This window comes from Gouania willdenowi, chromosome 3 (assembly GCF_900634775.1).
Source record: "Gouania willdenowi chromosome 3, fGouWil2.1, whole genome shotgun sequence".
Lineage (NCBI taxonomy): Eukaryota > Metazoa > Chordata > Actinopteri > Blenniiformes > Gobiesocidae > Gouania > Gouania willdenowi.
In genome coordinates, this window is record NC_041046.1 from 204,298 (window position 1) to 222,435 (window position 18,138).

An 18,138-nucleotide genomic window follows, 5' to 3' on the forward strand; every position below is an offset into this window, starting at 1 on the left:
AATTAAATAATTAACTATTATTTTTGTTTACATTTTCTTAAAATGAAGTGGATCAAATTTTTTTTTTTTTTTTTTTTTTTTTTTTTTTTTTTTTTTTTTTTTTTACCTTGTCTGCACATGCTTTCGAAGGTTAACACTACAAGAAGTGCAATCTTTTGACAGCAATGCATATTTTATTATTGCAATTAAATAAATTTATTTATTTCATTGCATAATTGTGACCGTCACCAGCCCTCCCTAGGGAAGGGTAAGAAATACTTTATTAAAGGGAGGATGTAAAAAAGAGAGGGCAGTGTTACACCAAGGTGAGGGGTTGGAGGGGGGTGGGGAAGTTAACAGGGAAGAGGGATACAAGATAGGATATGGAATGGGTGAGGAATAGTTTTAAGTGATGCGATGTGAAATTGTGGTTGTGTATATTGTGTTTATTGTTGTGTTGTCAAGCCAGTTTGGTGACCAGTGTGTGGTTTAGGAATAATGGTGGTGGCTGTGAACAGAGGAAGAGGTGAGTGGAAATTCCATAAAACAGGTATTTGGGAACAACGTGTCTAAGGTTGAGCCCAGTATGAGTGTTATCCCACAGCCCAAGGCCAGTGCATCCATGACAAATGTATTTCCAAGTACCGCCACTGCAAAACCCAAGAGCCGCCCCCGGGCCCGAAGAAGCAGTCAGGCCAGCAGCAAGAGCAGGCAGCCTAAGGGCCCCCGGCGACCACCCCACGGCCAAGCAGTCCCCCGAACGCCCCCAAGATCCCAAGCCGAGAGGCAGCCATCGCCCCCCCATACACACCCGAGAAAGCCCCAAGGAGCCAAGGACCCAGCGCACCACGCCACCGATCCCACCCCCAACCCCCAGACCCCCCACCCCATCAACCCCCCCCCCCCCCCACCCCACCCCCGCGCCCAACCCCCCGAGGGGAGGGCCCAGAGAACTCCCTGCCCGAGGCCCCAGCGGAGGAGCCGAAGCCCACACCCAGCAGACGACCAGAACCGCGCCGAACAGGCAGCCAGTGGGCACCCGCCGGCGAGCCCAGAGCCAGCAGGGGCCCGACCCCATGCCAGAAGGACCCGGAACGGATGCAGCACCAGGAGCAGCCCGCCCAGGGAGGACGACCACACCCCAAGCCGCATAAGGCACCAGGGGGCCGCTGGGAGTCTCCCCGCCGGCCCCCAGGCACCCCAACCTAGCCCCCCACGGCGCCCCAGATCACCCTTCACTGATGCCGCCCGCGCCACGAGCTTCAGTTCTTTTTTTTTTTTTTTTTAAAGCCAGGGCCCCCTCCAAGGGCCAAGCCAGACCGCCCCGCCGGGATGTGGCCCCCTATTCCGGCCCCCGACACCCTACCTCACGGGGCACTGCCCAAGCAGGGGCCGTACCAGTAGGTACGCAAGGGCGCGGCACGCGCCACCCGCCCCGAAAGACCCCCGCCAGGACCGGCCCGGCCAGCAGGCCAAGCACCCCGGGCCCCAGGAGCACCCCCCGGGACCAGGACCCCCCAAGGGCAAGCCCCCGGGCCAAGCCCCCCGGGACGCATCCCCCACCCCCGCCCGGGACCCGGCCACGGCCCAGCAGGACCGCACAGCCCCGGACAGCCCACGGCCAGCAGCCCAGGGCCCGCCGCCCCCCGGACAGCGCCAGCCACGGAGCAGCGCCCCCCGCCGGCCCGCGAGCAACCGGCGATCCCCACCGCGGGGATGGAGGCACCCCAACGGCACACATCAAGTGCGGGACAGCAGCCCCCAGCCAAAGATGCCCCGGACCCACCCACCAGTCCGCAAACGGCAGGACAGACCCACCAGGCGGCCGACAGCAACCTCCACCACCGGAACAGCTAGCGCCGCCCCCCAGTAAACAGCATCACCCCGAGGCGCCAAGCAACCCCGCCCCAACCCCGGCGAGGACACCAGCACCCCCCCAGCACACCCACCCCCCAAACCGGCGAGGCAGGCCGCCCCGGGCCCGCATACCGCGGGGCCCGCCCCCAAGGCCACCAGGAGACAAAGCAAGCACCAAGCCACACCCAAGGGGGAGAGGCACCCCCGCGCCCCACCCGGCCGACACAGCCCGGAAAGACCCCGCAAGGAGAGACCCCGGCAAAGCCCCCCCGAGACCCACCGCCACGCCCGACCGCACCATCTTGATGTGCTTTTACTCTATGCAGTGGCCCAGCCATCAACAGAGGGGCCAGGCCCCCACCGGAGAGGCCCAAATATGTGTACCAACCCACCACCCTGTTATGGTGCCTCTCCATTCCCCAATGGAGAGGCACTTCCCGATCCCCTGTGTGAATGTGTGTGTTTGGTGAATGTATGGGGTGTAATTAAAAGAAGGGGGATGGAGGGGAGCGGTGCTCCCCCTCCAGCCTCTGTGGATTTATGTGTATGTGGTGTAATAGGCCGGAGGGTGTAAATGATGATACACCCTCCGGGGGGTGACATGTTGAGATGCGATTAAAATTGGAGGGATTAGTAGGGCAACTAGAGGTGGGAAGGCCGCCCCCACGCCACTACATAGTAACACAGGTGGCGGCCCCCTCCACCCCCAGCCCCACCATCCAGCCCCCCAAGGGTTGGGTATTGGTGTGTGGTGCATTTTGTGAGTGAGCCAGACCAGCTGGGAGTGGGGTGAAGTGAACATGTAGGAGGCCTGTCCAGTGTGAGCCGGGCCCGTCCGCGTGGCGGGCCACGCGAGAGGGTAGATGGCGCAGACGGGCAAGTGGCACTGCGGGCCCCGGAACAGCACAGCCGGAGACCCCCCCCCACGGCACCCCCCAGACCGCGCCGGCCCCGCGGAGCACGGCGACACCCCCCACCCCCGGGCACAGCCAGGCACCAACAACATCCCCCGGCGCCCCAGGGGGCGACCCCCGCCGCCCGCCGGCCCGGAGCAACGCCACCCCGCCACCAAGGGGAGCGGCCGAGCAGGGGGGAGGCCCATGCCCGCACCAGGGCCAGCACAGGCCCACCCGGCGCCACGATACAACACTCTCCACCGGGAGGCGGCCCCGGCCCCCCCGACGAGAGAGGACGCCATCCATGAGATGGAGAAAATGAAGTGGATCAAATTGATTTTCAACTTATATGAAAGTGAATTCTAATCTTATGGTAAATGGACTTGATCTTATATAGCGCTTTATCACCACTGAAGCACTTTACATATCAGCTCATTCACCCAATCACTCTCACATTCACACACCAGTGGGACAGGACTGCCATGCAAGGCGCTAGTCGACCACTGGGAGCAACTTAGGGTTCAGTGTCTTGCCCAAGGACACTTCGACACATAGTCAGGTACTGGGATCGAACCCCCAACCTCTCGATCAGAAGACGACCCTCTACCACCTGAGCCACGGTCGCCCACACATTGGAAAATATATAATCTATATCGTTCTTCTTCTTCCTGTCATTCTTGTCTTTATAGAATGTATATGCATCATACTTTTATATCGTGTATTTCAGCTATGCTTTTATTTTCTTAAGGTTTAATGATGTGTGAGTGCGTCCTCTCCTCAGCTTTACACACTTTGAAGAGCTCTGACTCTAAAGGCGAAGGCTACAGCACATCCACAGATGTACTAGTGCTCGTCCTTATTGGAGTGCATTACAAATACACTTAATATTAAATCATCTATAAAGCTGCATCTTTTCCTCTTTGCTTTGTTCCTTTTAAACATAACAGAATGAAAGAACCAGACAAGAGCTGCTTTTATCCAGGCATGTCACTTTCGTTATTCATCAAACTCTTATTTCTCCTGTATTTTGAACACATTCATTTTGATAATGATTCATTAAAAAATAAAATACACTCTTCTGGACAAAAATGTGCATTTCAGTTCGGGGTGTCACTATAGAACAATCTAAATGATGACATCAATTTATCAAGATCATCTCATATGTTCAAAAAGAATGAGAAATGTATTATGCTGAATCATATGAGATGCGACAATGAATGCGTTGCAGTTTGCTTTTGTTTAAAGGGGACATATCATGGTTTTAAATCCTTCCTTTTTACATATAAATCATACAGTTGTGGTCTATATAAAGCAGAACTGCACTGCTTGGGTCTGAATTCCTCATTATTATAGCTCCCCAGACCCCTTTTCTGATGTGCTTCTAAGAGCAACTCGTTTTGGTGCGGTCTCTTTAAATGCAAATGAGACACTCCATACCCCGCCCCCTCTCCAGGTTCAACTCCACCCTGCTCGGCCATTTTTGTAGTTTGATAGAAGAAATATGGCTATGTAGCGGCGCAGAAAAAGTTTATTCACACGTTATTTACACAATGTCAACAACAGAAGACTTGTCCATCCAGCTTTACATGTTTGAGCCAGAGTCTGACCCAGCGGAGCGAGATGAAAATGAAGATGATGAACCTGCAGAACCCTAACAAGTGAGCTAACACAAGCACCGAGCTAACACAAGCACCGAGCTAACACAAGCACCGAGCTAACACAAGCACCGAGCTAACGCTAGCGCCAAGCTAACGTCACGAAATGCATTTTAATACAGTCTTTTCGGAGACAAAAACGGCAAAATGAAATGACTAATGAAAACTTTAGACTTAAATTAAACCACGTAGGCCATATCATCAAGGATCTAAAACGAGCACACAGCGCTAACATATGAAGACGATGCAACTGCTAATGCTAACAAAACAATGACAGGGACGTCTTATCATCACACTTTTTAGCGTTATTTACAGCTTACCGAAGTGCTCTGTTTGTCGTCTCCAAAGATAGAAGGAATTGAACCCTCAATCAGACAAAGTGTAAGAGACGGTGTAATGAAGTGTGTGGGTTACTACATCCAACAACCCAACAATTTGATTTCTCCTCTCGTAACTTCTGCATCCTGGAGCTTGGACAACAAAATAAAAGCGATAAATAAAAATGGCGGATTGCTCGAAGTGTTGGACCTGGAGTCGATGTCCTAATTTGGCAGTTCCGCTGCAAATACTGTGATGTAATAGTTCAAAAAACGTAATAGAGAATAGAAAAATCAAAACAGATTGAAAAATATGAGCAAAACAGAATATAAAGATATCTACGGAGCACCTGAAGAGACTAATTTGATTTTTTCTGTACTTCTAAACAATCTAAATATACAACAAAATGCATTTAAGGGCTAAAAAACTGGATTTAGCATGATATGTCCCCTTTAAAGTAATTCATGTTTTTCTGTAGGGGGCAGATGTTTTACTTCTTTCTGCCCATCTCATTTATCTTTTTTCCAATGTAGAGGAGAAATACGTTTGTTTTAATGTCTTGAATGAACTAAATAAACAAAGAAAATCACAAGACCATGGCAAAAGTGTTGTAGTAATAACTAGATAATTAAAACAAAACTAAACAGAGATAAAGAACAAGTTTAAGAAGACTTTCAAAGTTGAAATCTTTGCAACTACTAGGCTTTATCACTGTTTTCACCCTCTGATGGAAAAGGCAAAAATAGTTTCTCTCTCTGAATGTGGAAAATTGTTGGGCTTAATGAGGCCTTTGAGATTTTTGCCATTAGTAAGCATCATTTTAAATAGTTTAAAAAACAAAACATGGTTTACAGGGAAAAAAGCTCAAATCCAAAGAATTTCAGCAGAATGAGGTGACAGACTGTCTGAAACTACAGGCTGCTCCTTAACCCAAAATGACCCTAATGGAGCTGAATGTGGCCTAATAACCATTAGGCAGCATCTGTGACAGACGGGCATGAGGAACAAAAACATCCTCTAAGGCAGACATAAGCAACTGGTGGCTAATTTAATTTGGCCCTGAAAGTAAACACACAAAATGACAGAAAATACACAAAACAAAAACAATATTACAGAAAAACACAGTAAAAGACAGATACTCCAGAAACAATACAAAGAAAACATAGACAACAGTAATACTCAAAATCACACAAAATGACAACCAGTTTACTAAAAAAAAACACAGAAAATTAAAGAAAATGACAACAGAAATGTACACTTACAACAAGCAAAACAAAAACAAAGAAAATACAGTTACTTTAAAAACTCTTTGTTTTCTCCTGTAATAATGCTCAGATCAGTCATTATTCGAAATGCTTTCATGAATGTACATAATGTGGCCCTTCGATCAAAACAAACAAACATTTTTGCGGACCCCGCTGTGATAAAGGTTGCCCACCTCTGTTCTAATGCCTTGCCTCCTTCCACTTAGCAAAGGAACTCTAATCGTGGAGCAGGTGGAAATTCTTCTCTGACCAGATAAACTGTGAACCTGAATAGACCCTTTTCACACTTCCGCATTTTAAACCGGAAGTGGTGTGCAACAACTTCCTGTGGCTATAGCTTTAGCGTTAGACAGTGACAAAAATGCTCATTCTCGCCGTGGTTGCTCGTTATGTTACTGGTTGCTCTTGTGGGGCAAGAAAACTGCCGTACTTGTCTAACCACGCTTTTCCAAGGGACCCAGACCAAAGGAGCCAGTGGATATAAGCAGTTAGGAGGGATGAGGGTCTGGAACACTGGCACTTCACTCAGGAGGATTTTGTCAGCGGATCCACCATCAGATGCCTTAAAGTGGGGCTGTTCCATCTCTCTTTCCCTGGAACAATTTTATCGCACCACTGTAGAGCGAGTCTGCCTTCGAGAGGGCTCATCCTCTAACAGCAAGCTAGCTATGCTAAAGCTATGGAGCTGCTACGGCACATCCACCCACAGGTAAACAAGACAAACACATCAGAATGTTAAAATATAATTTAAAGGTCTATAACGTGCCTCTCTTTAAACATTCATTATATTTTTGCAGACTAAATTAGGTTTCTTTATTACAACATTTATACTTCATATGTTGTAGATAGCATTTAGTTCACGAAGCTACTTCTTTTCTTATCTTGATAGCTGTGGATCATTTCTTCATGGAAGGAGTTATACCCCTTATCAAGTTTATTTGTTTGAGTATTTGCCGCTACGCTTGCCTTTGCATCAGCGAACAAAAATGCTGACAAGTTGAGCAACGCTGTTGAAAAACAGACCCGCAATAACAGGAAGTTACTCGGCACCAGGAGGCGCTACGTGAAAAAGGTCTATGTTCCTGATGGCTTCAATCGATCCTGACATGACAAGGAGATCGCAGCAGAGGAAGCTCCATAATTCCTGCTGTGTTTCCCTCTCAGTGGAACAGTTTCAGGTTGTGTAGAAAAAAAATGATTTGCTTAATTGTCTATTCACCGTCACCCCAAATGAAACCAGAAATCACATAAACAGAAGAAACCTTTATTTTCAACCTCAATAAGTAAAAACATTTAGTATTCTGAACAGTCATTTGCAAGTTCAAATCATGTACCCTGAACAATTAAATACACCAACAGTTAATTAGTGCAGAACTCAGGAATGCATGAGGCTCCATCTTTAGAAATATTTAATACGGTTAGAATGTCTTTCATAAAGGAAAAAACAGCCATTCAAACATTGTGGCCATTTAAGCTGTCGCAGGCAATAAGAAGCAGTAAAAGACAAGATCAGTTAAAGTAGTAAATGTTCATCATTCAGCAGGACAAACAGGTGGCAGACAGTCACCATGTAGCAGCACATGTGCTTTTTAAATAATGGCATTCCCATGGTGCAACACGACACAATCAACACACAAAAAGAAAACTAGCAGTCAGTAGATATGAAGGCAGTTTATGATGGCTGCACTATTTAACTGCAGGCCTAGTTTTTAAATGTTGATGCAGTCTAGTGGCTGAGGTCAATACAACAAAGACAACAAACAGTAAAACAAGTGGATTTCAAGTAACATCACACACAACACCAGCTTCCCTTCATTTGAACAAATACAGTTTGCAGGATTTAAGCATTTTATGAAGAATTTCAACAGATGTGTCTGATTCAACCTTTAAAGAACAAATGTCATGAACAACCGTCCTTTAAAACCGACGCCTGATGTTCATGAGGATTCCTGTCCGGGTCTCTCCGGCCTTGTTGCAGCTCCTGTACTCCTAACACTGGGATGAATAAATGAAGCCAGACATCAATATTTCACATCTGACCCGAGGACTGAAAAATATCAAAAGGAAATGGTTGAGGGCGGTCAGGGGTCCACTTATTGGCTCTTGAAATCACTTTTTCCTTCACATGGCGTCAAAATGGAAGCGGTGGGCTTCCTGCCTCTTCTCCCGATCGTCAGCTTTCTGAAAAGCAAAGCAGAAACCAAACACTTACAGTCAGGATGCGTTGCCTTTAAACGATCTTCAAAAGCACAAATCAATACATCAACAGGAAGAAAAAAGTCTGGAAGTAAAACTCACTGTTTTAGTTTATTATTGTGTCATTAAACATTTAACATGATATATGTCAAAGGGTAACAACTACACATGTGAAATGTACAACAACACAACCTCTGAATAAAAAAGAATACATGAACCATAAATTAACTTCTGACTTTGTATTCTAAACATGAACTAGAGGTGTCTTATTATAAAGGTCATCCAGATTAGGGAAACAGCAGCTTAGTCCAGTAGTTGTGATTGACATAATGTATAATAATAAATATAATATGATAATCAGACCATCGAAGGAAAAACAGACCAAATTGGACCATGTGACATCATTTTATTTAACTCTGTTCTTCCTGACAGCACAAAGTTGCTGCACAGAGAAAGTCAGTACTCCTCCATGCCAGTGGATGGCAGTGTCTGATGGAAAGGTGTGCTGTGCAACATTTAATAATTAGTCAGATGTGCTGTGGCTTAGAAATGATAGTAAATGTTTTTTTAAGATAACACACACACAGTTCAACTTCATAACCTTGTACATGTAGGATTCTTCTTTTACATAAAAAACCCAATGGTTATAAACAAGCAATCAGCATTGACATGGTACATGTGCACGCTCACGCCACAAACTGTCCTTTTGTATCATAAAACGGTTCAATAGTGAGCTTTGTTGTGTCATTTTCACATTGGGAGGTTCACCTTGAAGATCTTTGTTGGGAACGTAATCACAGTTTTTGTCACCAAGTACAGATAAAGGTAATTATCAAAGTATTATCATCCAAGGTTGAAGCCTTCAGGTACATTCTGAGAAGAAAGTGTAAACATGGAGAGAATAAAGTGGAGCTGTACGATCAGTCACACACTTGGTGCCTTTGTGAAGGAAGAGAGGAGACTCTTGGGTGTTTAAAATGGGGACGACTTGTGTGCATTTATAGCCTCTATTATCATCATCTGGGCTTGAGACAGATAAGCAGGTGTGATGGCTGGAGGCGATGTTGTCCAAGCCTAGCTGTGAACAAGCCGACAGATGCGCTGCTAGAGCTACTTGGCCCCGACCACACCTTACTCACAGCTCACCTCCCCTGGTGGAGAACACTTTTAGCTTACAGCAGCCATTTTTAATGTCTTCCCTTCATATCATCAACGTGACAGCTGACAGCAACACCTGGACAGTATATATTTAGTGAACGATGTGAAGACCCAAGGAAGCTATCAATAGATTGAAAGGAATTCAGATTATGTACAGTCACACAATGGAAATAACATACAGCTCTATGGGAGCAAAACGAGATAAATATGGAGATGCAGAGGCCATTTATTCATCAATTGTCCTTTGATGCAGTACTTCTATTCCATAAAGATTAGCAATGTCTTTCTATGATCACCACCAAAGTCAGACGCTGATGTTGGGCAAGAAGAACTGATTTACAGTCTCTAATTCATCCCAAAGCTGTTCTATTGGGTTGAGTTTAAAGCTGTGTGTAGACCTGTGCAATTCTTCTACACCTAACTTGTCTTTATGGATCTTGTCATATTGGAACAGGAAATACCTTTTCTTAAACTGTCCCCAGAGTTGGAGGTAGATTTTTTCCAATACTTCTTGGTTTGCCAATGCTTTAGGAGTTAATTTCTCTGGAACTAAGGGACTGAGCTCAACTCCTAAAAATGAGCTAACACCATAATCCCTCCTCTACCAACTTTACATTTTGGCAAATTTTAAGTCACAACAAGTAGTGTTATCCAGAACCAACATTCCAAAACTCCTCCATATACAGTGGTATGAAAAAGTTTGGGCACCCTTGTAAATGTTCATGATTTTCCTTTATAAATCATTGGTTGTTTGGATAACAAATTCCAGTTAAATTTATCATATAGGAGACAAACACAGTGATATTTGAGAAGTGAAATAAAGTTTATTCGATTTACAGAAAGTGTGCTAGAATTATTTAAACAGAATTAGGCATGTGCATAAGTTTAGGCACCACAAAAGAAAAAAAATACTTAATATTTTGTAGATCCTCCTTTTTCTGAAATAACAGCCTCCAAACGCTTCCTATAGCTTCCAATTAGGGTTTGGATTCTGGTGGGAGGTATTTTGGACCATTCTTCTCTGCAGATCATCTCTAGTTCAGTCAGGTTTGATGGTTTCCGAGCATGGACCGCCCGTTTTAAAGCACACCATACATTTTCAATAATATTCAGGTCTGGGGACTGAGACGGCCATTCCAGGATGTTGTACTTGTTCCTCTGCATGAATGCCTTAGTAGATTTTAAGCAGTGTTTAGGATCATTGTCTTGTTGAAAGATCCAGCCCCGGCGCAACTTCAACTTTGTCACTGATTCCTGGACATTGTTCTCCAGAATCTGCTGATATTGAGAGGAATCCATGCGCCCCTCAACTTTAACAAGATTCCCAGTGCCTGCACTGGACACACAGCCCCACAGCATGATGGAACCACCACCAAACTTTACTGTAGGTAGCAAGTGCTTTTCTTGGAATGCTGTGTTCTTTTTCCGCCATGCATAACGCCCCTGGTTATGCCCAAATAACTCTATTTTAGTTTCATCAGTCCACAGCACCTTGTTCCAAAATGAAGCTGGCTTGTCCAAATGTGCTTTAGCATACCTCAAGCGACCCCGTTTGTGGCGTGTGCAGAGAAAAGGCTTTTTCCGCATTACTCTTCCATACAGCATCTCCTTGTGTAAAGTGCGCTGAATAGTGGAACGATGCACAGTGACACCATCTGCAGCAAGCTGATGTTGTAGGTCTTTGGAGCTGGTCTGCGGGTTGACTGTGACTGTTCTCATCATCCTGCGCCGCTGCCTTTCGGAGATCTTTCTTGGTCTTCCACTTCGGGCCTTAACTAGAACTGTGCCTGTGGTCTTCCAATTCCTCACAATGTTCCTCACAGTTGAAGCTGAAAGCTTAAATCGCTGGGATAGCTTTTTGTATCCCTCCCCTAAACCATGATGTTGAATAATCTTTGTTTTCAGGTCATTTGAGAGGTGTTTTGAGGCTCCCATGTTGCCACTAATCAGAGAAGATGCAAAGAGGAAACACCTAGAATTTTCCTACTTAAATACCCTGACTCATGATTGGATTCACCTGTGTATGGAGATCAAGGATCACTGAGGTTACCAAAACAATTTTGAGTTCCAATAATTAGTGCTAAGAGTATTAAAATCAATAAGATGCAAGGGTGCCTACATTTATGCACATACCTAATTTTGTTTAAATAATTCTAGCACACTTTCTGTAAATCATATAAACTTTATTTCACTTCTCAAATATCACTGTGTTTGTTTCCTATATGATAAATTTAACTGGAATTTGTTATCCAAACAACCAATTATTTATTAAGGAAAATCATGAACATTTACAAGGGTGCCCAAACTTTTTCATACCACTGTAATTGCCTGATAGAGAAGCATGAATCCCTTTACCCATCTAGAGTCCAGTGGCAACAGGCTTCTGTGGACCGGAGACCGATCCTAATCAAAAATAAACTTACAGAAACCAACAGAAAAGTTTAAAAACTGATTTTTTACATTTACTTTTTCTTTGCTGCCCAATACCAAATGGTTCACAAGCCACTACCAGTCCATGTGCCAGTGGTTAGGGACCACTGCTTTACAGCTTTGCATTATACTTTATGATGTATGGATCAGAAGCATCTGCTTGGCCATGTAAATCTTCTATGAAGCTTTATTTACACTGGGCTTCAGCTAATCTATAGAAAGTTGACGACAGTGCTCAATGCCCCTCAGCCTCTGATGGCCCCCCTCTGTGGAGTCGCTGTTCTGTATAGTACATTTCATTTCAAGATGTCAAACATGTTTTAATACAAACGTTTAAAATAACTTGCACATAAATATAAAAGCATGGAGAAAAATAGTGCAGTAAATATATCTCTATCCTGATAAACTTTCTTAATAAAAGTCTTTGCCAACAATGCCAAACCATGGCACACATGGTACAAGCAAATACTAAGGACATAATCTATTTAAGAGCAACAGCATCCTACAGTAGAATCGTATATATAAGCCCACAATATTTTTTTAACAACATAGAAATGCCTTAAAGCAAATACTACTACAAATGCCACTACCACTACTAATGATAAACATAATGCACTGTTTTTTCATGCAGCTGAGTAACAAAATGTCTCCTAATCACTAATATTTAGTCTTGTAGTCCAGACCACTCCAACGGAGACCATGACATCACGGGGACCAGAGAGTACTGACAATGAGACCAGACCAGTAATTATTACCAAACTTATACCACAACATTAAAATGTAATTTCCTTAAAGGGTTAACTGGCTTTACTAAAACTGGCATAAAATTCTTAGTAATGGTTCTTCTAATTGTGTATACTTGTTATCCACAGTCTCAGAGGAGTTTAAAAAGTTTTACTGAACAATGGTATAGTTGGCAGTGTAGCACTGCCTGTTCTCCTGCTTTTAGTCCTTAAATTAGAAGGAATTCAGGTAAACCAAACATGTAGTGAGGATTCTCAAAAATAAGGGTTTAAGAAAAAGTGTCAAAGCCTGTCAAGTTGCCTAGTTGTGCAATTTTCCTCACTTACACGTACTGTAAACCACATTAATATCCCCCCTCCCTTTTCTTCTTAAAAGTGTGTCAGTAAAGTAAGATCATTTGAAGTTTAGATTTAGCTCATTTAATAGTTTTTTTCATCTGACATTGATTGTCATAAGATTTTAGGTGTAAGTCGTGGAAAGTTTTGATAAAAACTCCTGGAACAGGAAACATTTTAAAATCTATATAAATATATGTTTATCCATCTTTTTTTATTGACTCAGATTGATGAATACATTTTTTCTTAGTGCCAGCATGCCATGCATCACTGCCACACTCAATATATTCACTTTATTTATTTTTATAAACAAAATGAAATCAATCACTGTTAATTACCACTTTCAAAAAATCTAAACATTTTGTTCTGGGTGGGGGGATCCCTGTGAGTTTGGATCATCCCTAATGTATAATCAACACTAAATGACCATAGAACATGTGTTTAACCTGACAACCTTTATTAGTAGTCTGTTACCAAAACAAGACACACTGAACATTACATTTTATTAGTTCTTCTGTTTGTTAAAAATGTACCCCATGATGCTCACATGTTAAAACAAGTAACAGAAACATGTTAATGTATGTGTACAAGATGGTAGTGAGAGCAGCCATGTTGTATGGTTTAGTTTTTGACATATTGCTACTATAATGTATAGAGGTCTGCATCTTTATTTTGACACTGCTCCAGTCTTGTTTTTGCCCAATAAGCACAAGTTTGTTTGTCAATCATGGGTAAGAATTCCTTTCGTCACAGCCACTAAAATGAAACCAATAAAATTAAACAGTACACAACAGAAGGGTTTCATGGTGAGATAAACATGGTCTGAATGTTTTTAGGTATATTGGAGAGAAAACAATTCTTTATTCTATGATATTAAGGTTATGTTACAGCTTCAATGAAATGGACCTGTTTTGGTGCTATTTGAGTGGCGGTGATGAAACAAACGCTTTACCCAATCGTGTTCCCCGAATGGTTTAAAAATCCCTTTAGTTTTGGTTCATACTTTAGCAATTCTTCATTTTCTGGAAACTACTTTTCTTTATTGAGCACCACTCATACTTTTTCTTGCCTGACATTTTGTATCCGTTACTGTCACTCAATCACAGAAGGACACGCCCCAAACACATGCACATTCTGATTGGTGAGAGCATATGGGGTTCACATAAAATGATTGATAGAAAACCAGGCAAGTCACTAAACATCGTGACTTTCAGCTCATCATCAACCCAACATGATAGACCCCTATACTTGTGAGCAGGGCTTTAAATGAACACTTGCCAACCCGCCAAATGCAGATAAAAATTAATTTAGTTACTTTTCTGATTGGCGCTACAATCACTATGGAGTTTGGTTATCAGCGTCTCAAACACATTAAAAATCTGAAAATGACTCAAATACGCAAAACTAAATATTTATACAAAAAATACACAAAATGACAACAGAAAGATACACAAATACACATATTGACTCCAAAAAACATGCATTACAGAAAAATACACCAAACAAAAAAATATAAAAGTGAGTTAAAAAAACAACAAACACATTTATCATGTTCATGTCCCATAGAATTAAACCTGGGAAATCACACACACTGTTTTATTTTGCACCCGCAAATAAACCCCTTAATAACACTACAGAGCACAGAGTATGTACACCTCTTTGTACATCCAACCTTCAAACACATACTCATTTGGCCATAATTAACTCTACTTCAGCTCCCACATGAATGCATACTTCCTACGGGCACTGTATCTATTTCACTGCACAGCTCTCTTCCGGTGCGTGCCAGCTGAGTTTGGCCCTGATCACGCTCCTGTGAACTTTCTCTTTTGAGGAAAAATATTTTTTTACTGTTCCTTATTTGGCGATGATGTCGTTTCAAAATGTTAGTTTGACCGTACGCTATTTAGACCGGACGGACCTCACCCGGAAGTGATTGACGGCAATGGCTGCTGTGTTGAAAGCTACAAATTTCTCTGCAGAGTAAAAACATATATTACGGAAAAATACACCAAACGACAACAAAAATGTGAAAATGACTCAAAATACACTAAACTAAATACTTATACAAAAAATACACTAAAATGACAACAGAAATGCACAAAACTACACCAAAAAAACAAACTTAAATACACAAAATTACTCCAGAATCACACTACAATGGCAACAAAAAACAATAATTATACAAAACAGAAAGATAAAAAAATACACATAATGATGACTTAAAAAAACATACATTACAGAAAAACACAACAAAAATATGAAAATGGCTCAAAATACACAAAACTAAATATTTATACTAAAAATAAATGAAACTAAATATTTACACTAAAAATACATAAAACTAAATATCTACACAAAAAATACACAAAATGACTCCTGAATCACACTACAATGGCAACAAAAAACAATAATTATACAAAACAGAAAGATAAAAAAATACACATAATGATGACTTAAAAAAACATACATTACAGAAAAACACAACAAAAATATGAAAATGGCTCAAAATACACAAAACTAAATATTTATACTAAAAATAAATGAAACTAAATATTTACACTAAAAATACATAAAACTAAATATCTACACAAAAAATACACAAAATGACTCCTGAATCACACTACAATGGCAACAAAACAATAATTATACAAAAACACAACAGAAAGATACAAAAATACACATGACCCCAAAAAACATACATGACAAAAAAATATTTAAATAAAAAAAAAAAAAGCAAACATTTATGTACAAAAAGACAACAGAAAGATACAAAAATACACATGACCCCAAAAAACATGTTACAGGAAAATACCCCAAACAAAAAAATATAAAAGTGATGATGAAGTCATGCACATGTCCCATAGAATTAAACCAGGAAAATTGGACACGCAAATATACCCCTTATGCTTCCATATGAATGCATACTTCCGACGGGCACTGTACTAATTTTGTAAATAAGTAGAAAGAAACAGTATTTAGTGCAGTGGTTCCAAAGCTTTTTTGGATCATAACTCCATTTTATTATAAATTTTTGTGTGACCCCAAAGACATTTTTTTCTTTCTAGAATTAGTTTTAGTTTAACTAAATTCACAAAGTTAAAGTATATACATGCAGTTGTTTAAGATTGTGTTGTTTTAATTTAAAAAAACAATAATATTAATAAAACAAATTGAAAAATCTATTTTTATTTTTCAGACATTTCAGGCAGCTCCATTTAAACTCCAGGCGACTCCACATGGGGTCCTTTAGTGGCTCCTGAATAGATTTCATTCTATAGTTTTTATAATTTCTCTCTCTTTCTCAAGTAGTGCCATTGCGTACCCCTAGGGGTATACGTACCCCCATTTGAGAAACAATGATCTATATGGTTAATTAAGAAATGGAAAAGTAAAGTAATAAGAAGTGAAGTTACTTTTACAATGCAGTAATCAGTAAAGTAATCTCACTACAATTTCCAGAAGTAATGAGTACCTAGTAATGGATTACTTTTTTGAGTAATTACCCTAACACTGTCCCTACATAGGAAAGCCCTTCCTTAGGCAGAGTTCCTGTCACTCTGGTTGTGTTTACTGCTGAGGGAACATCATAGAGCTGTTTCCTGGTGCTTGAATCATCATTAAGTAACACAGCTTTGATTTGTGTCCCTCCGCACATTGTAATGACACAGTCATCAGCCTGATTGTCTCATTTGGCCTTGATGTCATCTGTCTCAGTCTGACCAGTGTAAATAATACTGTACATCCTCATATGCTAATGTTTAATAATATCCCTTAAATTATATTGCACTACAGCGTCTTACAGGATTTCAGTCATCTTGTTAGGTACTACAACATGGCTGTGCCCTTGTGCTTGTGCAATCCTCAAGAGTTTTTTTTTCTAGAGTGGGAAATACCAGCAAGTAAGTACTTGGAAATACCAATCAGTGGGATACCCTGACCTTAACTGAAAAAAACAATGGAGGAGAAGAGATAGGATGGGAGACTGTACCTTATCCACCCTCTACCCTCGTTCTGTAGAGGCTAAACAGGTGCTTCTTTGCATTAACCAGCCAGTTCAGAGCTTGGCCTTCAGTTACCATGGCCAGCCCTGTATCAATCACATTATAAATCCAACTTATTGTGGCTTTTAAGTGGGCACATTATTACGGTCCAGTGGCAAACAATAGAAAAAACCCCCAACATGACGTACGTAATGCTGCTGAGTGTTGGAGGAACATTAACGTACACAGGAAGTAGGAGCATTTACAGGCTACTCCAAAACAAATGTGTGGTAAAAGAATAGATAGAAGCTTAATTGTCATTGCAAGAACAATGACATTTCGTTAAGCAACATCGCTTGTAGCAGCTACAATGTCCACGTCATAACTATATATAAATATTAAAGAGTAACTAAACCCCTGAATACATATGTAATTAGGTATTAATTAGTGCTGTTGATTGATCTTAATTCAACTTTCAATGCGGAACTCCTCTCTTCAGGTTCATCAAGCTGTGTGTATGTAGTAAAGACACATCATGTGTGTATTCCTGTCTGTCGCTGCGTGTGCGCGAACACTGTTGTCGCGCGTGTGTAGGCCTGAGCCGATAACAGATTTTGCTGGACAATATATTGTCCCACAAATTATTGCAGAGAAATGATATTATTGTCGGATTTTTTTTTAGACCAAATTAATCACTAATGTAATAACATATCATAAATATGCAATGTAATTGGAATGTCAAGAACTTTTAAATATTTTAAACAAATAAAACAAACAAAAAAAAATACTCTGTTATCAAAAAATTACACTTTAATAAATATCACAAACAAAAACAATAAAATAGACCCTGTCTCTGTTAAGAAAAAAACACCTCAAATGCAAAACCACACACAACCAAAGCAATAAATAAAATGGTTTATCAAGTCTCTCTCAAGAACAAAATTGCACTTGCTTACGTCTCCTCCGCTGGCGGACACCACTGGTACGAGGCTCTGCTGCTTCACAGGTCTCTGGGTGTAGCCGGCGTAGCAATCCAAAGCTACGTAGTGTATCCAGAGTTACCGGACCATAACTGTTTGATTTACCTAAATCTAAGACTGCCTGGCGGTGGAATACTATTACAGAGTTCACTGAGAAATTAGTTATTTGCTGTTTAAAATCCGTTAAAATGCTGTTAAAAACACTAGCCTCTGCAGCCGACAGGCACACCGCCTAATACGCATGCATATGGCAATATAGCTAGGCCGGCAAACTTACCGAATTCATTTTAATTTACCGTCTGGTTAATTGATTTATCAATTATCGGCCCAGGCCTACTTGTT

At 41.6% G+C, this 18,138-nt stretch overlaps 1 protein-coding gene across 1 annotated transcript in view; it reads right to left on the minus strand.

Annotated features, from left to right (window-relative positions):
• Positions 1-7,218: 7,218 nt before the first annotated feature.
• The window catches only part of itfg1 (integrin alpha FG-GAP repeat containing 1), a 223,503-nt gene continuing 212,583 nt past the window's right edge, over positions 7,219-18,138 (minus strand). Inside the window, exon 18 of the mRNA XM_028441662.1 lies at positions 7,219-8,151. Coding sequence (XP_028297463.1) covers positions 8,092-8,151 — 60 coding nt within the window. The 3' untranslated portion in view covers positions 7,219-8,091. The remainder of the gene's footprint in view (positions 8,152-18,138) is intronic.